Genomic DNA, 26,005 nt, shown 5'->3' with positions numbered 1-26,005 from the left:
GTGGGTCTGCTCTGTCACCCAATGTAACATGTGATCTCTTTCTGACTCTATTCTGCTCTGAACCTCTTTCATGTGAGGGTGAACCTCTTTTATTTTGCAAACCTCTGAAACCCAACCCCATGTTCCTTAAAGCTGCTCTGAACCTCTCATGCCCAAAGTTACAGTGTGTTGATAGTTGTTATTGGACAGTGTTGAGCACGCTCTGTTCTTTAAATAAAGCTTTGTTTTTTACAATATTCTACTCAAAACCTCTTTTCTTCTCATTGTTGAGTGCTATTTAAACTGCGCCCCCCCCAGAGACAGAGAGACAGGAAAGTCCTTTTTTGTCCACCACCATTTTCAAATCCAGAGTCAATTCTTCTTTCGGTGTTTGAGCTTCACAGACAGCGAGCGCGAGTCTGAAACCCGACCCTCCTGCCGCACTGCGCCTCTACGACCCCTCTCTCTCTCTCTCTCTCTCTCTCTCTCTCTCTCTTTGCACGGATTTATTTCTCCCACAAAATGCGGTAATGGTGAAAAACCCGGTCGATCTCTGTATCGCTGGTTCAGGTAAAACAAGTGTTAAAGTGTATCTCAAGGTGAAGAAGGCCACTTCTATATTTGATCTAACACACATCAGGCTGCACCTCACACTCCTCATCCCCCCCCCCCTCCTCATATTTACCTTCGCATTGAAAATGCCGGAAGGTTATGTTTTGATCGCCATTTATATTTCTCAAAAGTATTGAACCGAATCGCATGAAATTTGGTGGGATGATTGTTTATTATCCGGGGACCAGTTGATTAGATTTTGGGATCGATCGGGTCAAAGGTCAAAGGTCAAAGGTCATGAACAAGTCAAAATCTTTCGCAGAACTCAAAAAGTATTGAACCGAATCGCATGAAATTTGGTGGGATCATTGTTTATTATCCGGGGACCAGTTGATTAGATTTTGGGATCGATCGGGTCAAAGGTCAAAGGTCATGAACAGGTCAAAATCTTCGCAAAACTCAAAAGTATTGAACCAAATCGCATGAAATTTGGTGGGATGATTGTTTATTATCCGGGGACCAGTTGATTAGATTTTGGGATCGATCGGGTCAAAGGTCATGAACAGGTCAAAATCTTTCGAACTCAAAAGTATTGAACCAAATCGCATGAAATTTGGTGGGATGATTGTTTATTATCCGGGGACCAGTTGACTAGATTTTGGGATCGATCGGGTCAAAGGTCAAGGTCAAAGGTCATGAACAGGTCAAAATGTTCTTGAATCGCCTGAAATTTGGTGGGATGATTGGTTATTATCCGGGGACCATTTGATTAGATTTTGGGATCAATCGGGTCAAAGGTCAAGGTCATGGAAAGGTCAAACTCTTTTTTTACCATAGCACGATACATTTTTGTCCAATTGGCATGCAACTAATGCCAAAATGTTCATAATTCAATGCCCAATTTTGTGATATACGAAGGTATGCGCTCTACCGAGTGCCCATTCTAGTTGATAATGGATTTGGTTGCTCTCGTTCTGAGGAGATAACAAAAGCCACGCCGAGGCCACCGGGTGCCGAGCCGGTTGGTGTTCTCACTTCTCAGAAACCCGACGCCGTCGGGCCGCGTCGCTTCAAGAGCTCCGGAGGTGTCGGCTGCGTGTCGGCGGTCGCGGTTCAGGATGTGCACATTGAGAAGGTGACCAGATGGCACAAAAACAACAAATTGAAACTGAGATGCTATCTTTGAAATTGTCTGTCAGGAAAATATGCCGACTCTGAGCTGATAAAACTAAACAGGCTGACAACGGATCTGAGATGTTATTTTTAGAGACGGCCGACACAAGAGAGAGGAAAATGGTGAAAGTGTGACATTTAATTTCGTACCTTCACACACCAGTATAACACCTAACGTACAGCACACACACACACACACACACACACACACACACACACACACACACACACACACACACACACACACACACACACACACACACACACACACACACACACACACACACAGAAGAGCCAGTAATGACCTCTTCACCTACTTCCTCATTTTTACTTTACTTATTTATTGCACTTCTGCCATTTCCTACAACATCAATATTGCTTTGCCGTCATTTAAATATTTATTGTCCAATAATTACTATGAAATTAAAAAGGTTAACCTCAAAATAAAAGATATTAATTGGCACTTAAACCGAGCTTGTCGTCTCCTCATCATCCCACTTTGTGATGAGTCGGCGCTCCTCTGGTTCCCCTCGTGATGTCGCTGGCTTCTTTCTTCTTTAAACTCGTCACAAGATGTGTTAAAGCGCCAACAAATGTGTTTTATTTTGAAAAACAAAGAAGACTATCAGACATGAGAGACAGAGAGGAACATGGGGAGGGTCTCTCTTTTACATGGATGCACGTTACAATGGACGTTTACAACATGGAGAAGATAACGGCATCTTTACTACTCACTGTAACAGTTTTTCACATATTGGGAAAAACGGGTTACATGTAACACCTCATAGACCTGATCTTATTTTAATAAATTAATGAGGTACAATAGAGAATATATCACTCACTAGTTATACAATATTTTCGTTTTTTGTTTCATTCTGTCTTTTTTGTTGTTTATCCTATGTTTTACATTATTTCTATAAATATATAACTAAAATGTAGCTCAGTGGGGTAAGAGGGCCGTCCTGCAACCGCAAGGTTGTGGGTTCGATCCCCGCTCTCCCCATTAGTTGCAAGTCGAAGTGTCCTTGAGCAAGGCACTGAACCCCCAGTTGCTTCCCGGGCGCTTCACCGCAGCCCACTGCTTCTTAATAACTAAGGATGGGTTAAATGCAGAGAACTAATTTCCCCTTGGGGATCAATAAAAGTGTATATTTATTTATTTTATTTATAAAAATCTGCACATGCAATTGAAATTTTCTGAAAGACATCTGTACATGTTTAATTGATGCTTACTCTCAATTAAAAAATAAAATAATGAAAAAATTAATAAATGGGTGTTAACAGTGCGAGTCTGTTTAACAAGAGCGTCCCACACAGTTGTGAATCATAAAGCTTCTTGTTTTGCTGTTATGAGGTGTTGAGAATATTTTAAATATCCTAAAAAGGAGAAACAGATCTGTATTATTGGATGGTCAAAACAAGGCAACTCAAAGGTAACACAGAGACATACAAGCCCAAAAAATAAAAAAGTGTGTTCTGCAAGTATCCAAGATATGCAAAGCCAGAGAATTAATCCATGATCCTCGATGCCATGAGGGCCGTGTGCCAGGGCCCAAGGAGCGACGAGACAATTAAAAAACTCAAATCCCTCATCCTGGCACCTCCAAGTGCTCTAATTGATTTCTGTGATTCAGATAAATGACAAAGATACAGCATGCGACTGTCCGCCGTGTCGGTGGGAGGCCAGAGCTCTCCGCATGGGATAAAAAAAAAAAAATGTTTACGCCGACTTCAAAAAGGCAGAGTGATGGAGACGGCTCGACATGATGAGCTCATTGTTGTGCAGCTCGCTGCTGGAAAGCTGCCGGCTCAAAGGCGTCATCCACACAGTAAACACCACCAGCTGACACGACTGTCTGGTTACCACGACGCCACTGTGACAGACGAGAAAAACAGAGATGGCTGCTTCCTCCTCAGAATACAGATTACCTTCTTCCCCCCAGATGATATAAAAGTGAATATGAACAATATTGTTCGACAGGAAAAAAATGCCCAGAGTGAGATAAAAGTTCTAAAGAGCTTGATGGACACGGCACTACATTTACTTCATTTACTCATTCTCCATGTCAGCGGTGAGGAGGAGGAGCTCACCACCTCGCCACGGTGACTGCTGGTCATCTGTACTCCAGCATCAAAGCCCCCAAATCACACTCTGTCCCGTCGGGGAAGCGTTCAATTATTCACCCCAGTGTTGGTGAGCAGACCCGCTGTAAAGGAACTCAGGCACTCTCACTCCGCTGTGGTGGAAATCCAGGAAATGCCCCCCCCCCCCCCCCACCACCCCCAATATACTTACAGACCACCTGTCTGGCCCTGATGGGTTCTTCAGGGTGGGGGGGATGGATCGTGAACGAGCGGTCCGAGTAATGGCCCAGATGTGAATAATTTAAACTGTGGAAACTACAGGGACGGACGTGGATGCGGCGGCTGAAGGAAGCACTCTGGTGAAGTGATGGAGAGAACCCAACAGCACCTGCATCCCCGCGCTGATCCCAACAGAGAGACGAGGAGATGTGGGGCAGGTGTGCAGCCTCTGTGTGTGTGTGTGTGTGTGTTGATATGGACGGGTGGGGGTAGAGTGAGAGAAAAAAAGAGAGAGAGCGCCATTGAGTACTTGAAAGTCAAAGTAGTCCACACAGCGGAGCGCTGATGAATAATGGACGCTCTCCTTCCACGCCGCCTCCTGTTGTGTGCGTGCCGCTCTATAAATAGCGTCAGCGATACAGACGGCGGAAGCTTTTTTCCCCGGTTGACCCTCTGGCCCGTTATAACTCTGGGTGGGGGTGCCAAGCGGAGGGACACCCAAAGTGCCCCGACATGGACTCACACTGACCTCGGGGGTTGTAGCTGAATGACTGCGTACTGAAGCTGTGAAGCGTGCATCTGCCAAGCAGTCAGATCTCTTCCTCTTGCCTTTTTCCACCACAGAAGAAGAGTTGCGTCAGCATCACACCTCCACCCACGGACCCTCTCGCCGAATCTCTGCCAGCAGGCGTCCCGCTGTGATTGAACCAGATTTCCGTCTGGCTGCGTGGATCCTGTCCAGAGTCACCGGGTCGCGGTGGTGAACAGTTGCGGCTGAGGACCGGGAAGCTCGGGAGTCTTGAGATGTTCCTGAAGCCGCCTGACCGGAACGCTGCACCGGCTCCACGGAGGACTGTCTGCCCACCACTTTGGACCAGACTGAAATATAGCAACGACTGTGGGGCGGATGCATTGATATCGTTTACGCGGTCCCCTGAAGATGAATCCTCCTCTGGGGGTCGTCTGTCTCCTCCTCTGGTTACCGTGAAGTGGACCTTTAGGTCCTCAGGGGCGAGTCTGGACAGTGATGATGGTTTACAGTTTGAAGTTAGAGCTTAAAGACACGAAAGAAGAGTAAAAACCACCAACACACCCGCTCTGTGGTGCAGTGACAGTCCGTATTGATCTTCCAACAATGTATACCTGTGAGTCTGGAACGGGAGGTCAAAGAGTGCGATATAAAAAGGCGGCTTCTTGAAAAAAAGACACGGTAGACTGAAGTGTCAAAAATAGAAAATGGAGTTTTTTTCAGAGCTGTTGCATCCTGTTTATCGTGTTCGGCCAGTCGCGACCTTGAATGCTGCTCTCTGAACGGTGGAGGAGGCACGCAGAGAGAAAACCACTGGGTGGAGGAGGAGGAGGGGCGGGTGGGGGAGTACGTCTGGGAGAGAGAACCCGATGACAAGAAAGCACAGGCCTCAAAATTAATTTCAACACGAGAAATGAAAGAGAGTGTGTGTGTGTGTGTCTGTGTGGGTGTGGGTGCGGGGGGGGGCTTTGATGGATGAGACAGACGTGATAACAGGAACAAACACGAGAGGAAGCCGAGACGGGGAGCTGGCCAGGAGGGAGGCTCTGCTCCTGATGCTCACTGTCAACACTTTCTGACTGACGGGAGAACGAGCGGCGAAGAAAGTCCATGAAAAATATGAAACATTTATTTTGGGGAGCGATGTGAATGACTCTTATTTCTAAAAGCAGGACATGAGCCGAGATGACCGGATGTCCTTCAGATATTCTGACCTGAGAGTCATACGTTGCCTCAATCAGTCAAGTTGCAGTTCTCGTCCGTACTTGTCCGAAGTGTCATCCCGTTCGCAGAGGTCACAGAGGTCACAGAGGCCCCAAAGTCTTATCGAGGTGATCCGAAGATGTCACGATCACAAAAATGAGACGGGCGGACGGCGCGGGGCATGAAACTAGAATGGAGACGCTCAACCACTCGCAGGTATTAAAGGAGGTGTGAGCGCGTGTCCTCAGCCGATGGGAGGAGTCGGGGTGAAGGAGTTCCAAGTGAACTTTGCAGGACAACCAACGCAGCGAGATGAAACCACCGGGCCATGAAGGCATCACCGTGTCACTTTCAGCAGTGTGTTACATCAACACGAAGAGTGAAATATGTGTCCTTGTTCCTCTTCCCCACGTATCTGGCACAATGTTCTTTGGCGTGAGTGCGAGTTGTACAAACTCAACCGAAGGTTATTTCAGCCGCGTGCAGGATCGATCTCGGCGTGGCGGGGTCGCGACCTCTCCCGTGGTGCTGGTTGGCCCTCGCTCGGCGCATGTTCTCCGTGGCCGCGCTCTGCAACCTGCTCCGGATCGGCGTGGAAAGACCCAGGATGAGGGCGAGGACCGGGACCGGGACCTTCTCTCCTCGGAGGCGGGGCCTGCGAGGGGTCCGCGGCGATGTCGGTCGTCCGGACCCCCGTACGTTCACCGCCGCTTCGTGAGTGGGATTGTTGGCGTGTCATCGCCATTTATATCTAATTAACAAATGATTCACTTTAATGTATCTTCTTATTAGCGACATCTAATAACGTATACCAACATTTTAACCTCTCGACTGCATCCTGTGCCAACAGCGTCTCCTAGACAGAAAGAAACTTGGGAGGAAAAGTCATTGAAAACAAAAGTAGCGCCGACATATTTTACTGGCGACGAGGACTTTGGGAGACGTCTCTGAAGAAGATTTATCCCACCGTTAGGAGAGCAGCAGGAGACTGAGTGGAAAATTAATTCTAATCAAGGCGGGTCGGCCTCCTGAGCCGATGAGGTTTATTATTACCCTCCAGCTTCTGCCGCCGCCGGTGAAAACACTCCACGCATCCATCAGCGGAGACACTCAGGAGCCTCTGGTACCTGCCGCAGAGCTTTTTATGACCCCGTAGTATCAACAACAAATTCGCTCACGTCCAGCGATAAGAGGATCAAAAGGCAGAACAGTGCAGAAACAGTTTAATATGAGTATCTCATCTCAGCTCGTTTGTTCATGAGGCCGGATTAATAATTATTGCTTTTTTTATTTAAAAGCCATTCATCTTCTCGGGGCGGATGTAATTTAACTCAAGATGACACATTACAACGGGACGCGGCGTGAAGGCCCGCCTCCACGCTCAAATCCTTTCTATTCACAACTGCTTCAATCATTCTAGTCGGCGCTCTCTCTGGAAAGCGTCCGCTCGGCAGATCTGAATCACTCGAATAGCGGCGGCCGCTGCCGTCTGCCAGTCGGGGTTGAATCATTTCTTTAGAATAAAAAACGAATCAATCAGTATTTTGACTTTTCACGGAGCTGCGTTCTTCTCCTCGGCAGCACGTTTGAAGACGACTCCTGAGCAGCTCTTTGTGCGGAGAACGTTTTAAACGTTTAACTGGTGAACTCGTTAAGTAATTACACCCACGAAGCTTCTCCGAGGTGTCAACAAGCAGATGCTCATTGCGTTTCCTTTAATTCTCAACTTAATGACACCGTGTTCTCTGGGCTCCCTGCAGAGCGCCAGTGCGGTTTGTGGAAAGTGCGTTTTTCCTGCTCCAGACATCACGATGCATCGGCACGGCTCAGAAAACAGACGCGTGTCTGAGCCACGGCGAGATAACCCACGGCAATACAACCAGCTCCCCGCGGCCAGCCTTTTTTACACTCATCTGAGCGTCCGGCGGCTCTTAGCCAATCAGCAGTGATCTGGGTCAGAGGTCAGAGAGGACACGTTGAATACTCGGACGCTTTCCCTCTCCAGAGGCTTTTCCAGCCGGTTGCCTCCGAGACACAGGAAGCCATTTCAGTTTGGCAGGTCAGGCAGAATCAAAAAGGCAGAGCAGAGAGGAAACACACACACACACACACACACACACACTAGAAAACAACAGAACCGTTCGCATGGAGCCCTGACACGAGAGGGGTGCGGCGCTGACCACACACACACACACACACACACACACACACACACACAGCTGTGGGTCTAGAGGTGCGTTGATTTGCACGTGATGCCGGGAGGAGTGAAAATAAACCACGCTTGAAGCCTCGGCACGGCGTGTCCCCGTCTGGAGGCGTGTCTCCGTCTGGAGGCGTGTCTCCGTTTGGAGGCGTGTCTCCGTCTGGAGGCGTGTCTCCGTTTGGAGGCGTGTCTCCGTTTGGAGGCGTGTCTCTGTCTGGAGGCGTGTCCCCGTCTGGAGGCGTGTCTCCGTTTGGACGGGTGTCTCCGTCTGGAGGCGTGTCTCCGTTTGGAGGCGTGTCTCCGTCTGGAGGCGTGTCTCCGTTTGGAGGCGTGTCTCCGTCTGGAAGGGTGTCTCCGTCTGGAGGCGTGTCTCCGTTTGGAGGCGTGTCTAGACACAACCACACAAACCAAATGTCTGAGCAGAGGAAGGACAGGAGGGATGAAGGGGGAGGGGCCACACTGTTGTGCTGTGGACGTGTCGCAGGATGAGGAGGACCGGACGCATCGTGAAGGTGAGAGAAACCAACTCCCCTGACCCGGCTACAGGTGGGGCGCGTCATGGTTTCAGAGGTTTATGACTAACGGAGGCGGCCTGCCAGACGATGGGAGCGCATGTAAAACAAAAGATGTTTATTATTATTAGCGAGATAATATATGTGCTAACCCATTTCCTGTTTCCTGGTTAACTTTAAAGTGACAGCCCTTGATACGTCGGGCCTAGACTATGACAGTAAGTGCTACGTCTGCCCGGCATCTCCAGCTTCCTCTTATTTTATCCTCAGTCACAGCACCCAGAGTCATTATCTTCTTGTCGTAATCTCAGGTATATTTATTCAATGTATTTCTCAAATAGCTAATTCACCTTAATTTCCCAAACCCAACAGTACCATTAGTAAACACTTTCAATAATCCTTCATGGGAATTCCTTGAAATTTGCATCCGTGCTCCAAACATCAACGTTTTTCTTTTTTCTGTGATGCATTATTGTTTGATTAAGATCAATGTAGTACAGCGGAGACACATTTGTAAATGTGAAACATCCTCACTTTAGCGGAGGGGTCACTAGGCGACCCGACGAGGCTGTCAACGAGTGGTTTCTATAACAACGGGTATAAAGCATCTGCACACACATGTCTCAGGAGATGAGGAGAACATATCCATATCCCATCACAACTGAGTTAAAAGTCATTTAAATTCCCATTTCTAAAATTAAGTACTTTATTTTAAGATGAAGACTTTTCAAAAGCTTTCCATTATGCATGATATTTCTAAATGTGTCTCTTGAATTGAGAGAATAACATTTATTTATATGTATCATATCTATGTACGCATGTATTATTCATACAGTTGAAATCAAAGCATAAATATTGCTTTGATATTATTTAATTAAACGTTATTTGATCGTACAGACGTTAATACGACTGCTCCAACATATGTGTGAGTGTAGAAGTCGCCGTTAGCCGTGACTGTGATGTAACTCGTGGAATGTTCATTGAATTCCTCGACTCGTGTTTCCACAGCGATGTTTGTCGTGTAGAATATAAGAAGTAGTTCCTCTCTCTCTGTCTCCCCACCTCTCTCCCTGTCACTTTGCTCCCTGTCCTCCCCTCTGAGGACTCAAGTCTCTCCTCCTCTTCCTCCTCCTCCTCCGCATAACAACAAGTGTCTCTTTCTTCCTGCGACTCACAAAGAAACACATTCATGAAGCGGGGACGGGGCGAGCGAGAGCGTTCCCTAAGCGATGAACAATCCACACACCGAGAGAGAAGTCAACGCGGCGGGGACTCGGCGGTTAGTCTGTGTGTAGCAGTGTGTGTAGCAGTGTGTGTAGCAGTGTGTGTAGTAGTGTGTGTAGTAGTGTGTGAGCAGGACGTCCCCCTCCATTCCACACACTAAACACTGGAGCGCCGAGCTCTCTTTGCACTCCGTGGTCGTGACGACGTAGCCGGTGTTACAGGCGACCGTGTTGACTGGCGACTTTTCAGCCGAACGCGTCCGTTGTTGTCGTAGTTACGACGGCCGTTTTGAAAAATAGGATAGAGAACACGTATAGGTGTCCTGGTGAATGCCTGCTTGGTTTAATGTGTCAAACCTTCTCATACACATAATAATATATACTCTACACATTAAACAATACGGCATTCACCAGGGCAGCTACGTGTTCTCTTCTTATTTTCAACATCTGTCTGTAACCACGACAACGACGGACGCGTTCTGTTCAAAGTCGCCAGTTAACACGGTCGCTTCCTAAACCGTAACACCGGCCCGAGAGGGGGCGTGAAGGGACCCCGGTCTTAACTGTGGGCTCTGGCTCTGGTGCTAATGGTAACCAACAGCACACGCATACTAACTATTATCAGGGTTCATACACTGTGTATGAACCCTGATAATAGTTAGTATGCGTGTGCTGTTGGCCAGTGGACAGGGTTCATACACACGGTGACCAGTGACCAGTGGACAAGGTTTATACACACGGTGACCAGTGGACAGGGTTCATACACACGGTGACCAGTGACCAGTGGACAGGGTTCATACACACGGTGACCAGTGACCAGTGGACAGGGTTCATACACACGGTGACCAGTGGACAGGGTTCATACACACGGTGACCAGTGACCAGTGGACAGGGTTCATACACACGGTGACCAGTGACCAGTGGACAAGGTTCATACACACGGTGACCAGTGGACAGGGTTCATACACACGGTGACCAGTGACCAGTGGACAGGGTTCATACACACGGTGACCAGTGACCAGTGGACAGGGTTCATACACACGGTGACCAGTGGACAGGGTTCATACACACGGTGACCAGTGACCAGTGGACAGGGTTCATACACACAGTGACCAGTGACCAGTGGACAGGGTTCATACACACGGTGACCAGTGGATCTCCAGGACTTTTCCAGAACTTTAAACAAAATTTCCATGACCGAACATTTTGTGAAATCTCGTTGTAAACATGAAAAAGTGAGAAAATGTCGTATTTAAACCAACAATGACAATTCCAAAGCATACAGTATATAACCTAGAATCATACAAATGAATGAGAGACAATAGTTTGATTAAAATAATAAGCATCCATATAAATGTTTATTCTTTAAATCAAACTCTTGTTTAACCCGAACTCTAAACTCGCGCCGCGCGTATAAGAAAAAAAACACATTAATTATTTTAATTATATGACACATTTCCATGACTTAACCAAAACTTTTGGGATTTTCTTTTTTTCAAGGATATTTCCAGGCTTGGAATTAACCATTAAAAAAATGCCATGACCTTTCCAGGTTTTCCATGACCGTACGAGCCCTGCATTAGGCCCACGGGATGCGGACTCGGCAGCAGAAGAGGACGTAAGTCGGAGACCCCTCGGCTGTGAGGGGTCGAGCGTGGCCCTGTGAGCGCGGCCGACGCCCCCCTTTAGGCCGAGCCGTGACCCCGCATGACCCCCGTACTCCAGCAGCAGAGCGGGTTAGCAACAAACAGACCCCAGCGCTTCTTTAAAGTTGAGGAGCGGTGCGCTGCGGACCCGTCTCCTGCCCTCGCTGAGGCCCCTCGCTGCCCCTCACAAAGCTCCTTTTGTACGTGGAGCCGTGAGAGACGCATACCACGACTCCACTGTACATTCCTACTGAGCGACGGTGTGTGTGAGAGCCACCGGAGGGTTGACGTGAGGAATGAAAAGGCGGATCATTCACGGCGAGACAGACCGATACCGAGCGGAGGCCTGACTGGCACGACAGCGGAGAGCCCACGCGGCTGATGGCGGAGGGGCAAAGAGACGACGGCCCCCAGAGATCCGCTCTGGGGGCCGTCGTGCTGCTTCACTCTCTCTGAGAGCGATGCTAACGACTCATTCATCTGCAGAATACTATACGACAGCGTTGTGTTCTCCTCGTAATTAAAGACGTCACAGGTCCAACCAAACGGCACAAAGATGAACGAGCGAACGGACGAATCACGCTTCACATATCTCACTAGGGTTGGGTACCGAACACCGGTGCCAAGATGGGAGACGGTCCCCCTGGAAACGTGGAGACCGATGATGACAAGAGCAGCCTGAACTCAGATTAGTCCCGTAACGTTGACTGCAAGTCATGCATTCATAAAAGTAGGCCAATGAATCATAAATTATCTATTATAACCATGTTTATGCTAGCTCGTAGCTCGCTCTAGCTCGTAGCTACGAGCGAGGCAGTCTGATATCCGATTTGTGTCAGTGCTCCATGAGAACAGCTTTTACAGGGAATATGGCCGAAGAGGTTTTTAATGTCGTCATTGTCAATCCTCGTTTCGGTTCAGGCACCGTTTAGGCACCGGTATCGTTTTAAAAGTAGCGGTTTAGCACCGGTATCGGAAAAGAAAAAAAATACGATACCCATCCCTATATCTCATAGTACAAAAGCTGAACCTCCACCAACTAGAGATCTACAGCTGATTTCAGACTGATTAAGAAAAACACAATCTGTTACATGAATTCATTTATGACTTCCCGTTGCCTACTTTGCATATTCTGCTTGTATCTTCTGACGGTAACTGACGGACAGATTGCTGCCGCCACGTGACCGACGGTCGACCTCACGACTCTTTACAGCTTTTCTACAGGAAAAGAAACATTTAGATGACGGTGTCGGACTCGTTACTGGTTGAGATGATTAAGTCTTGACCAATGAGCTTCATACCAGCTTTGCCATCTGAGGAGAAAAAGGTAAATAAGAAATGGAGTGGACTGGCTGGACTTCTCCACCCCTTGGTTCTTTCCTTCTGCAGGTCTTACAACTCGTATCGATTTGCTTGTTTCTGACATTAACTCTGTAAAGAGCAAATAAAGTTGTTCATTTTGACGATGGCATTGGTACAGCTCCGTCTGACACTATTGATCCATGGTCCCAGTGCATAGAAGATTTTGGACAACAATTGTCAACATCTAGGCTGCGAGCCAAAAGCGGCATTTGGACCGGCCACCAAGACGCTACCGCTTGCAGAGCGGACAATCAAATCGCCATGGCAACGGGACTCGGACTCCCCCATTTAGTTGGGACCGAACTACAGAGCAGGTTCCCCCTTCCTCCGCCGGGGCTCGGTATAAAACAAATGGTTACCGCTTGTATTTAGAAGAAAATACAAGAGCTAAAATACCGTTAGCTCAACCTGCTGATGTCATCTCAACTTTATGTTAATGCTAGTTTAGTTATCAGTGATTGGCTGCTGGGCATCGAACGTGTGTACCAGGTCCGCTTTCATCCAATCGGGAACAGGGTTAAAGTTAGAGTTCAAGCTCTAAAGAAGACGCAAGCAGACTCACCCATCCCCTCAAATGAATAACGAGGCTGACGTCATCATACCGAGGGATCCAGGCTTCGTGTCCTGGGTGGTAACAACGTGCGGCACTATGGCCGACCCCGTCAGCAGCTCTCCAGTCTAACTCCTGCTACGTCACCCCACTGTCTACGGGTGTAAAGAGCAACTCAGTTCACATAAAACATGGACGCTCTGTGCATGTTTTTTATTATCAGAGTATCGTGTAGACGACAGAAACATGAGAAACGTGGAGGAGTTGTAAAGTAAGATGTTCATTGGTACGGACAGCCACAGAGGATGGAGGTGAAGTGTCTCACCGCCTCATTCAGGTGCACTCCGGCCAGAGGACACTCCTCCAGACTAGCCATAACGTACAATATGACCGCGGCTTTAAAATGACGGTGCATTCCTTTTCCTCTCAATGAAAATACACAACGTTCTTCTTTAAAGTTGATACAAGTAGCCCAAGAAAAGGTCACATGTCAGTCAGAAAGATGTCACAGAAGAAGAGGAGTTCAATCTTAAATGAGATGGGAGTGTAAGACTTCCACGTCCCATAAAACAAGAGAATAACGTATTAGATCTCATTTTGCTGACGCTTTTATCCAATCGTGTTACATTCATACACAGTAGACACAGCTACAGGGGGTTAAGTGTCTTGCTCAAGGGCGGGGATTGAACCTCCAAGCCCCTTATTGAAAGACGGCCCTACTAACCGCTGACCACACAGTCGCCTCTTGCAGTTATTGCCTCCAGAAACAAAGGGCACTGAGTCGGAGTAAACATATGTGCAATGACGCTTCTCATTTCAAAAGTTAAAGCATGAGTTTAATAAACAAATGGAAACTCTGCTTTATGGTACCAGGATGCACCGCTGCACCCTGCCACCAGGAGGACACGTGCGGGGAGAAAATCAGACACCAAAATGGCCACCTGAGAGACACCTGAGGTCACCACGCTGGTTTTCTGGAGGCTTGAAAGCGGCCATGCAGAACACCTGCTGGGGGCCCTGGAGGTGAGCTCCTGAGGGTCCACTGGGAGGGGATGATAGAGGGTCACGTGCACACACACCTGTTTAAAACTGCCACGATGTCCCGTTAAGTCGTGCGTGAATTAACATTCATAAAATAATGATTCATCGTGTGTTATGTCAGCAGATGAAATATGGCGTCGCTATATATGAAGACACAGGATGATACATAATGCATTAATTCATGTATGTAATCATAACGATGTATTAGTTATGCACCGATGAAGCATGCGGGGTGAAGGTTCAATATCAAATGTGACGATAAAGGGCAAAAACGATTAATATCAGGGGAGGATATCTACATATTTTTTAGGGGGCAATTTTTCCCCCACTGACTGAAATCCAGGGGCATTTACAAATAAATTGGGGGCATTTAACCTTTTTTCAAAAATAATAAATATACTTATTTAGGCTTACAGGTTATGAGCAATAGTCATACAAATGTAAACAATAAGACTTTAGGCAGTAGTCTACAGATTTAAAGTGTTTTCTTAGATTTTTTAACAAAAATCAAACAGAAAACATAAATCAGAAAAACAGATTAATTTGTATTCTTAATTCTTTGTGGTTATTTATTTTTCTAAATTTTTTAAAACAACTATTAACAATTATAATGAATTAATATTTTTCATAATAATTAAACATATATATATTTTGTTTGTGTACCTACCTACAGGCAACACAGATGGGACACCCACAACAAAGAACAAAAACAAAACGCTACTAAATTATCAACATTTTGGCGGCATTTTCTGCCTCCTCGTGATATCAGGGGCAACATTATATTTCTAAGGGGCATATTGTCTTTTGCCCTGGTGTATTTCTGACGCTGGTTATTTTACACAAATCCTCATGTTACCCGTTTCTACGTGAAGCGTAACGACCTGCTAGATTCCTACCTTTGCGGGAGCTTTGGTGGTGTTGTTGTTGTTGTGGGAGGCCATGTTGACGTCCTCATGGACGCGGTCCAGCAGCCACAGGAGAAACTCCAGGGCGTCGTGTTGGAAGTTACCGCGGAACTGAGACCCGTATTTGGACACTATGTTCTGGAGAGGAGAGAGACGCACACGGGGAGACGGTGTCATGGTTACACAAGTACAGAGAAACCTTCTGGAGTCTGTGGATATATTTAATTATTCATATCCAGTCAATAAAATAGTAAAATAAAAGCGTTGGCACTTTGATTGGCTTGTATAATGTGACATCTTGTAGAGTGGAAGCTGTAGAAGCCAAAATGAAATCTGAAGAAGCCAAAATGAAACATGAAGAAGCCAAAATGAAACCAGAAGAAGCCAAAATGAAACATGAAGAAGCCAAAATGAAACCAGAAGAAGCCGAAATTAAACCTGAAGAAGCCGAAATTAAACCTGAAGAAGCCAAAATGAAACATGAAGAAGCCAAAATGAAACCTAAAGAAGCCCAAATGAAACCTGAAGAAGCCCAAATGAAACCTAAAGAAGCCAAAATTAAACCAGAAGAAGCCAAAATTAAACCTGAAGAAGCCAAAATTAAACATGAAAAAGCCGAAATGAAACATGAAGAAGCCAAAATGAAACATGAAAAAGCCGAAATGAAACATGAAGAAGCCAAAATGAAACATGAAAAAGCCGAAATGAAACATGAAGAAGCCAAAATGAAACCTGAAGAAGCCAAAATTAAACCTAAAGAAGCCAAAATTAAAACAGAAGAACCCCAAATTAAACATGAAGAAGTGAAAATGAAACCGGCTCATCAAGATATTCTTTTAGAAAGAATACCCTGACAAATAAAAAGTGTATGTGAGGCTTGTTTCCCGCCCCTGTGTGTTCTCTGGGACCCGGCTGTCTCCCCGGGGTGCTGATCAGAGGAACCCCTGAATTACACATTTGCACCAAAGCTCTTAACACAACACAAACATTTCACATTTGTACAAAACACCTTTCTCTAAAAAGTTTTGCCTTCCCCTTTTTCCTTCTGAAGAATCTACATTTTAGAAAATATATACGACACGGAAAAAGATGTGCACACGTCCTTCCTCTTACTCGTGGGCCGAGGGCGCTTCAGTGTCACGTCACTTCAGATGTGGCGGCTCATGCAGCTAATTCCTGGCTCATTGAGTCGGGTGCCAGAGCCGCCGGCCGTGGCAGCGGAGAGAGACGAGAGCAGCAGACTGTAATCATCCCTTTATCATCCACTCTCATGTTCTACGCCTCTTATAGCTACCACGGCGTAGCGCCGCGTCTGGGGATGACACTGAGGAGCTGCTGGTTGAATCCCAACGAGCTGGGCAGAGGTAACGGACCGAAACGCTCTAACAAGCATCACAATAGACACATAACTAGATCATTCTCCTCAAGTACTCTCTTCTTTGAGATCAATAGAGAGTAATAACTAGAATGGGCACTCGGTAGAGCGCATACCTTCGCATATCACAAGATTGGGCATTGAATTATGAACATTTTGGCATTAGTTGCATGTCAATTGGATAACAATTGACCGTGCTATGGTAAAAAGAAGAGTTTGACCTTTTCATGACCTTGACCTTGCCATTTGACCCGATCGATCCCAAAATCTAATCAATTGGTCCCCGGATAATAACCAATCATCCCACCAAATTTCATGCGATTCGGTTTAATGCTTTTTGAGTTATGCGAGTAACACGCATACAAATAAATAAATACACGGCGATCAAAACATTACCTTCCGCATTTTCAATGCGAAGGTAACTCGGCGGCAAGTCCTGGAGTTCGTCTTCAACTTTCATTGTTTCTAAAAGGCCACCAGGGGGCGAGTCCTCTGGTTGTATAGAAGTCTCATGATGTTCGTTTGGTAAAGCAGGGTGTACTTTACGGCCTGTTTGACTCTAATGGGACCGCGTGGTGGACCGTGACCACGGCGTTGGCCGGTCGGGGAGTTGTCCGTGTTTTCGTCTGAGGACTTTAACCCTTTCACTGTGTGTTCTGAGTTTGTTAAAGTCAATTGGATATTTTGTCGCCTAAAAATGTCGCGTTCAATTCAATTCAGTTTATTTTATATAGCCCAATATCACAAATTAGAAATGCTCCTCAGAGGGCTTTACAGTCTGTACACACACGACATCCCTGACCTTTGACCTCACATCGGATCAGGAACAACTCCCAAATTCACAATAAAGTCATAACAATATCCTCCCTAATATTTCCTATTATAATATCTGTCTATATGTATTAATTTAAAGCATAAGACTTCCTCTATGTACATGTGCAAAATCTAAATAAACTATTACAACTTAACAAAATAGAAAAAACCTTTCAGCGGGAAAGAAGTGAAGAAACCTTCAATGTGGAGCGTTCTGTCAGAAACAAGATGGCGACGGCCAAGAAAGTAAAAAAAAAAGCCAACCTCAAGGCTTCAAAACCGTAATGCACCATCCAGGTTGTGAGTTATTAGTCCGTGATAATAACTCATTGGAAGTAGAGCCAAGTCGTCAAAGCAGCTTCTGATAAAAATTAATAAATTAGCTGCTGGTGGCGTCTCGGCGGAGCAGTACGGTTTGCAATGCAACACCCCGATCCTTACCACCACTTTAAAGATCATAAAACCCTTCAACACAGAGCAGCAGATCCTTCTCATCGCCGGCCGGGTCACAGCGTGAGAACCGAGGACGCGTCATAACAGTGGTTACCTTCAGAAGTCTCCTTTTTCCTTGAAGGTGGCAATTGTCCCGGAGATGTAATTGAGGTTGTGGAAAGCTCCGTGTTTTAAATGCTCCCTGTAGCACGTTTGAAATGTGTGTCATCATCTCACTAAAAGATAAACGACACCATCATTCCTCTACATTATTGAGCTAATGTTGAGTATTTCAACAATTACTTTATAGACAAGTATTTCAACTGTCTGTCTGTTATGAAACTATATGAACTTTTACTTTTCAGCCATTTACACCTTTCATGCAACGCGTCTAATAAAACGGTGATTTTGTAAAAACTAAGGTCAAAATGAACCTCACTGCTTTGTGGTGTTTTGCAGAAAATCTGACGTCAACAAAACAACAACAACAATGCAGCGGCTCTTTTCTGTCACTGGCTACAAACAATAGGCAAGTATTATAAGTCAATTACAGATCCTGAGGAAAATATATATAATTCAGTTAATTACTGATCACAATGTTGGTGATCACATTTGGTGAGAAGCTGAATAAATCATTCATTCATGAAAGCTTGCCGGTGTCATCGGTGTTGTGATGAACTGACTCATTTAGATTCACGCTATTCAGACTTTTCAACTTTATTGCCCAGTTCTGAAACATTTATCAAATTAAATCACTTTGAAAAAAGTAATTAAAATAGCCACATGAATAATGACGTTGTTAACAGGGTAACTAGTGAACAGGGTAACTAGTGTACACATTACTAGTTACCCATTACTATAACTTTGCTTATTCCCTCAGTGTTGCTCCCGATTCCCTCTCTTCCATCGGTCTCATTTAGTGTGTATCTGTTACAAGCCGACTCAATGTGTGTAAATCTATTTTTTGATCCCATCTTATTCTCTTTTTTTCTTCTTCAAATTAACGGAGCTGCTCCACAGTGAGTCACCGGTTCCCTGCACGTCAGCCTGGGAAGGAGGCGCGACATAGATAATGATTTAAAATCAACAGACGGCAAATATCGACACATACCTGTGAGGGTGACCCTCTGCCGTCACGACACACATTGGGCCTCCTCAACAGGCCGGTCGGTACCCACCGGGGGGGGAGGGGAGGGGGCGGCATTCCTGCTCGGCCCGGCCCACCTCCCCTTCTTGCTTTCTCAGGCCTCTCGAGTTATGGAGACACATAAATTGTCCGTTGGGTAACTGTGTTTGAGTTCCTGGCTTTTGTATCCCCGTCCAGGCCTCTCTGTGCAAACACACCATCCTACCAGGGGGGGAGGGGAGGGGGCGCATCAAAAGATTACATCTGCTACCAGGTCGGATCCCCCCCCCCCCCAGACACACCTAGGAGAGCAGCACAGCTGTGTACCTGCTCTTGAGGGAACATGTGTGTGATGCTGCGTTCACACCATAACGCTTCTCTCGCGTGAGTTTACTCGCTAGACAATTTGTGGCTTTTCGCATCATTCGCTTCATTCGCGCCTGAGAGGGGGCGGGGCTTATCGCCGTGGGAAACAGTTATCATATCCGCCATCGACCACGGAAGACACAACCACTAGTTCTGCTTCATACTTGTTGAGGACATCCCACTAACGTCAGAGCATCAAACGTCCTCGTGTTTGGATTCATAACATTAATATAATATATATATTTATAGATAAAATCACCCGTAGGCTCACACAGCTCGGTCTGAATGACTGCTGCTTCCAGCGCTACTAGATTAGCAGCAGTGGCGGTGCGTCCATAGGGGGCGCTAGGGCGCCGCCCCTCTTAAAATTTTTAGATGAAAAAAAAATTAAAAAAATAATATCCTGTCAAAAAACATTATATGCCAAATCATTTAAATAGTAAATATACCGTGTTGACGCGCTAAATGTGTGTGGGAGACCGTCAGCCTGTCAACAACCACTTAAGTTAATGTGAAAAAATATAATATATCGCCACTCATTATCACGGAGAGAAGCCCCTCCCCTTTTTCTGGACACCGGCCCAATGTGTGTGTACGGCAGCGAGAAAACATTTCAGTCGTTTCGGCAAGGACGGCTTCTCATTGGCGGATGAAACGTGAATCTTGGGTCACAAAAATGTGTGCCATGGCCACGTGATTGGACTATTCGGCAGATCAGAGACCCGTATGTTCCCTCAGCCCATAGAGCAGTGTTGCCAGGTTCGCGGTTTTCCTGCGGAATCGGGCTACTTTTGAAGTGTTGCGCGGGTTGAATTGTTTGTCCGTTGGTTCGGGTAGACCTATTTTGCATGCAAATTACATGAATATCTTTAAATAAAAATCCATATTTTAAATGAAATAATTTATTCATCCCCAAATCCTACCAAACTGACTCCAGATCAGCACGTACACACATTTTATTTATGATAATATACTGTATCTAATTACACAAGGCCATTTTAGGACCTAGGTGAAATAACTTGAGGGAAAACTGCTTTTAATGCTGGCATACTAAACATATGTTGTTACTTTGTAGATATTACAATACATTTGGCAATGATAGCAATGCTGTTGGACTTTAAAAGCAGTGTATATGGTTTGGCACGGGCATATTTTGAGTTCTGATATTGGGCTGGTTTTTGGGCTGGTTGTGTCACACAGACCTGGCAACCCTGCTGCCCAGAGCTCCACGGAGGTACGCGAGCAACATAGCTAGCAGAAGCTTTATGTTAGCATGGCGTCGGCGACTGAAAACTCTGGTATCTCTACACCAAACACCTTTCAATCGACGGTCAGATATTGACAAGAAGAGGCTGAAAGAGTTGGGACCCGAACATCCGGATTTAAAAATTCTGCAGCAAAGCGCTGACCGCGGGAGGACGTACACCCGGAGATTCTCCTCAAGCCTATATGCTAACTGGAGCTGGTTAGCTAGATGCTCCATCAGTAATTCGTTTTTTTGTTTCCCCCGTCTGTTATTCCAAAGTCCTGGGACTGAAACTCTCTGGACTACAACGGGGTGAGGGATCTAAAGAGCTTCAGACAAGTGTAAAGCACGAATCTTGCCGCAGTTATCTGGCTAACAGCATGAAGCTAACGAGCTAACAGCCTGAAGCTAACCCTGTTTACAGAGCAGAAGGAGACCGAACTGGCATCGAAAACACAACGAAGAAGTTCTGAAAAACAGACACATTCCCTCCAGAATAATGGAAACAGGCTGGTTACAGACATGATTGACTTTAACCAGAGAGTTATTGAGAAGTTTGCCAACTTTAAAGAGAGGAGGCTACTTGTCTTTACAGTAGTGGGTCTGCTCTGTCACCCAATGTAACATGTGATCTCTCTCTGACTCTATTCTGCTCTGAACCTCTTTCATGTGAGGGTGAAACTCTTTTATTCTGTAAACCTCTGAAACCCAACCCAATGTTTCTTAAAGCTGCTCTGAACCTCTCATGCTAAAGTTACAGTGTGTTGATAGTTGTTATTGGACAGTGTTGAGCACGCTGTGTTCTTGAAATAAAGCTTTGTTTTTTACAATATTCTACTCAAAACCTCTTTTCTTCTCATTGTTGAGTGCTATTTAAACTGCGCCCCCCCCCCCCAAAATGTCACCAGCCGCCACTGATTAGCCAGTGGCGGGCCGTGGGCCTGGGGCCTGGGCCTTCAGTGAGGTCCTACACAGTCCCACCTGAATTAATCCACCTCTTATTACTATCATTATGATGCCATGGCTCTAGACCAGGGCTGCTCAATACGTCGATCGCGGCGTAGTATTGGTAGATCGCATGACATTTAAAAAAATTGGCCCGCTTCGTCATTTTCTCTATAGCACGTCTTTGTTCATTTATTAAACTAAACAGCCGTCTGATGTTGATCGTATCTACACAACAGCATGTCATTTCTCTCGGCTCTCCGTCTCGCCCGCTGCAGAATGCGCATCGGGACGGAGAAAAAGAAGAAAAAAGTCACTTGCACTAGTTTGTTCACTAAACAGGGCATTGTCGCACCCAAAGCAGATTTCAAGTATATGCTCGACCAAATCGACATCTTCTCCTCCTTCTGCCATTGTGGGTTGAAAAAACAGCTTTGTAGTCCGCGAATTAATTCCTTTATCAAATTCAGTTTCCTAGTTCTGAGGTTTTGCATCTACCTGCCCATAGGACCCGCCTCTCAATATTGGTAATCCAATCAAAAGACGTGCAGCACTCCGCCTGCTAGCTGGCTCCTGTGCCGGTTCCGGGGCCAGCTAGAAGGCCTAGAGGAGCCAACTCTAAAGCTGATTGGTTGACACAACATTGTCATTCCCATTCACTTGAAGCTACCAGCGCCCGCAATGTTGATTCTGAAGGCCTAAGGGCAGATTTTAGCCCCCTGGCAACACACGATGGCTGAATATGATTGGATAAAAGATCTAAGATAAAGACCAGCCCTCCAAATCTCAACCTGGGGCTGGCAGCAGCGCAACCAAGAGGAACGCTATGAAATTAAGAGAATAACTCTTACTCTGGGAAATAATTGAATACATATTTGTGGGAAAATATATTTAGAAAATATATATATTCTGATGATGTTTAGGCCAGCAGAGAAGGCCTTGCTGGCCCTGACGGCCCGCCACTGTGATTAGCAGCAGTTCGATTCACCAACGGCGGAGCGGCTCAACGCTGATTGGCTTTCGCAACTCGCCGTCGGGCGAATTTTTCAACACTTTCACGTTAAAATACTTCAATTTGAGACAAAAGAGGATAATATTTCACGGCGTGCAATTTGCGTCAAAAGCGCCGCCCGCCGAAAAATTCGCGGCCATCGCACCCGCTCGCGTCCGTACGCTGACTTTGCTCACGCGGGATCTACTCGCGCCAAAACAAACACTTGTGTTGTGAACGCCGCTTGAGCAGCCGGCATCCCCCCGCCTCTCTTGTCCAGCTGCTGCCGGGACGAGGTCGACTGCAGCGGTCCTGCAGGACTCGGTCGTCTTGTTTTAGTTTGCCCTCCTGCCGGGGGACCCTGCAGACGACTGACCTGCGAGTCGGCCGCCGCTGAAGCTTTAACTTTGAAGAACTTTTGATCAGAGAGAATGAAGCCCCCTCTTCGGAGGAGGTGCACATGAGCGGCATCATTCATTTAAAATGAAAGGGGGGGAAGGGCAGCGTACATTCTGTTGAAAGGGTAATTGTCAAAAGAAAAGAAGGAGAGATTCCTTTCAACACTTTCCGTTTTATCATTCCTAGTCAGAACTCAGAATGCGTTGCGTGTGAAGAGGGGTACTTTTGGGACTTCTTTTAATCTGCTTTACCTGATCAGTAGAAACACCTGACCTTCAGAGGCCGGCACATATAAATCATCAACTTCCCATCAAATCAAATCAATGGATTTATTCAGCTTTAAAAGTAAAAGAAAACGAGCAGTTTTTGGAGGATTGCTGAGGAGGGACGTTTTATTTTGAAGGAATACTTTGATTAAAAAAACACTTTCTTTTTTTTCAACCGTATGAAAATGTTGAATTAAATGTCTTTAACAACTTCGAGTCAGCAGAAATGACGCCGATGCGGAAACACTCCTATAACGCCAAAATAGGTCAACGGGGTACATTTGATAACAAAAATAAAAAAATCAATTAAAGTTGAAAAATAAAAAAGGTTACAAATCAACAGTAACAACGTCTGTGGCGTCGTTGCTCATAAAGGCTCCTCGGTGGCGTGTGGCGCCCGACACTGGGAGCTCCTGTTGCCTCTCAGACACGAGACGTGGAGCCGTTTGATTATTTTATAATGACTCCCTCCAGTCAGCTGTGGTATTACTCAACAGGCAATTTCAGAAGGCCTAAGCTGTGTGAACTCTGGACCTCCTACGTTCAGAAACCACAACCAAGAGGTACATCAGTGTGTGTGTGTGTGTGTGTGTGTGTGTGTGTGTGTGTGTGTGTGTGTGTGAGAGAGAGAGAGAGAGAGGGCGAGCTTTAACACCGGAAACATCTAATCACACACGAGGGAGAAGGTTTTAGAGCTTTTCTTTGAATCTATTTTGTTTCATCTCTGCTTGATGTTTCCGTGTTGTTCCTTTGGATTGTTGTCCCGGACACATCCGAGTCTCGTGAGATGAGAGGGAAGAGAACGTGTGGACGTTGGGAATCATTGGCAGTGACGATTCACAGAAAATGGGGAAGCAAACGTGAAATATATAAAGAATCAATATTATACTAAATTGATTCGGAGTGCAAAACAAAATAACTGAGTCGTCTCTCAGGTCGACGTGCTTGTTTTTACACTATATGGAAGTGTGTGTGGAGACGTGGAGGTGCCTGAGCACCGTGGGGGTCAGGATGCTCCAGTCGCCGTACACTTGTACCGGTTTCTTACCAGGTAATTAGCGTTTCCAAGAATAGATCCATTGTGGAGTTTCTTTTCTTCGCTGCTCCACAGGATCTACTTCTTGCCTTGAAGTCTGATTTAAAGAAATCCAGAGCAAAGAGCTGCAGGATAACACACGGCTGCCCCTTCCCCTTACTGGGGGAGGGGGGGGGGGGCAGAGAAGGAAAGCCTGAGGCCCTCAGGCTGAGGGTCTCCTGATAGGACTGGACCGCCCCTTATCCTCGAAGGACGGGAGATTAGTAAGTGGGAAGTGTGACAGTAAATATTCCCTTTTGCGGCTAAATAACTTCCCCTTGTGAGAGGACATGAAACCCTCGAGGAAATCAAATTACGAGGCGACGATGAAGGTAAAGTCATTGTTCAATAAAACGATGCCGGTCGCCAGCTGACCCCGAGCCCTCAGACTGCAGCTTGTTATCATGTAGTGGGGAAGGCTGTACGCTGTAGGAAGGAAAGAGATGCTTCTTATCGGCGAGCGGCTCTTTGTGCACTTCATCGTGGTGTGCATGGCAGACTGAGTGCTCCACATGTTTGGCTAAACAGCTGGATTACACTGCACTTAAGGCACCTGAGGGACGTATTATGTGAGAGTATACGTGTTTAGTTATTGATAACCACGAAAGCTGCCCTTATATGTTTCGTCACACAGCTGCTCTCATCACTTATAGCTCGCGAGTCCACCTGTGGATGGTGTCGTGGTGCACGTGGAGGTACCTTGAAGTCCACCGACAGCTGCGGGGTGTACTCCAGAGTCCACAGCGCCCTGACCAGCGATGCCAACTGCTCCGTGACCTCTCCCTGGGCGAGGTCACCTGTCCCCAGCCCGTTCCTCCGGGTCCGGCTCAGGTCCAGCTTGTAGCGCTCCAGCGCCAGGTACTCGGCGAGCAGGTCCGTGTTGCTCAAGCACTGGACCGTGGCGTTCATGAAGCAGGTGTTGCCGTGGTTCTTCAGGCCGAGGACGCCTGGCACCCTGTCCCCGTACTGGTGGAGCAGCTGGTCTCTGCCGACGCGCACGGAGGAAGACGCGCTCGCGGTGGTGGCGGTGGTGGTCTTCGGCGCGCCGCGGTCCCGAGTCGAGTGCGCGTCGTCCCGGATGATCCCGGCGCTCAGGGTGCAAGGTGCGCCGTTCCGGAACCCACCGTCGTCGTCCTCCGCGTCCTGCGCGTCCGCCGCGTCTCCAAAGTGGGTCAAAGTGCCCAACGTTTTGATGATTCTGTTCATTAAACTGCCCACAGACTTCAGCGACCTCCTTCGGAAGAGCTTGCCAGCTTTGGGCTTCTTCTCTTTGCGCTTCTTCTCCTCCCTCGACGTCGGCGTCTCCCCGTCGCCTCTGCTCTGCTTCTCCATGTCTCTGCTTCCCTCGCTCGTCTAATTCTCAGACTGATAGTTGTGTGTGTCACTTCTCCGCCAGTGGCCCCCCTTGTCCGGACAGCAGCGGTGACACCATCGCGGAGCCAGGAGGCACAGCGGCGAACCCTTCTCATCCATCCCGGCGCGTTTACTCAAGGTGTCCATTGTGGCTCCGGCGCCGCCGCCGCGAGCAGCATCTCGTCATGCCCGGCACACCACGCGCCGCTCCGCCGTCCAGCTGCAGCTCTGCGCGCTCAACTCCCATCGCTCCACGCTTCGCCTGGGAGGGAGAGAGAGAGAGAGAGAGGCTTGGGATTGTGCGGCTGCCCCCTCCCACATGGGGGAGAGAAGAGAGAGCAGTGTCCACCGGGGGTCGTGTGGTCAGCGTTGGATAAATGTCTGAAAGAGTGATTTAGTTACACTAAAAGTCTCAGTGCCGTGGTGTGAAATATAC

At 46.9% G+C, this 26,005-nt stretch overlaps 1 protein-coding gene across 2 annotated transcripts in view; it reads right to left on the bottom strand.

Moving 5' to 3' along the window:
- The window catches only part of usp43b (ubiquitin specific peptidase 43b), a 78,907-nt gene extending 53,303 nt beyond the window's left edge, over positions 1-25,604 (bottom strand). For both annotated transcript variants that reach the window (XM_056406135.1, XM_056406134.1), the window contains exons 1-2: positions 24,916-25,604; positions 15,174-15,320 (exon numbers count right to left, since the gene is read on the bottom strand). In XM_056406135.1, coding sequence (XP_056262110.1) covers positions 15,174-15,320; positions 24,916-25,548 — 780 coding nt within the window. In that variant the 5' untranslated portion in view covers positions 25,549-25,604. The remainder of the gene's footprint in view (positions 1-15,173; positions 15,321-24,915) is intronic.
- Positions 25,605-26,005: the final 401 nt, after the last annotated feature.

The sequence above is a fragment of the Pseudoliparis swirei genome, chromosome 23 (assembly GCF_029220125.1).
Source record: "Pseudoliparis swirei isolate HS2019 ecotype Mariana Trench chromosome 23, NWPU_hadal_v1, whole genome shotgun sequence".
In the NCBI taxonomy this organism is placed as follows: domain Eukaryota; kingdom Metazoa; phylum Chordata; class Actinopteri; order Perciformes; family Liparidae; genus Pseudoliparis; species Pseudoliparis swirei.
Note: the sequence above shows the minus strand (reverse complement) of the source record. Positions and strands in the feature narration are given on the sequence as shown.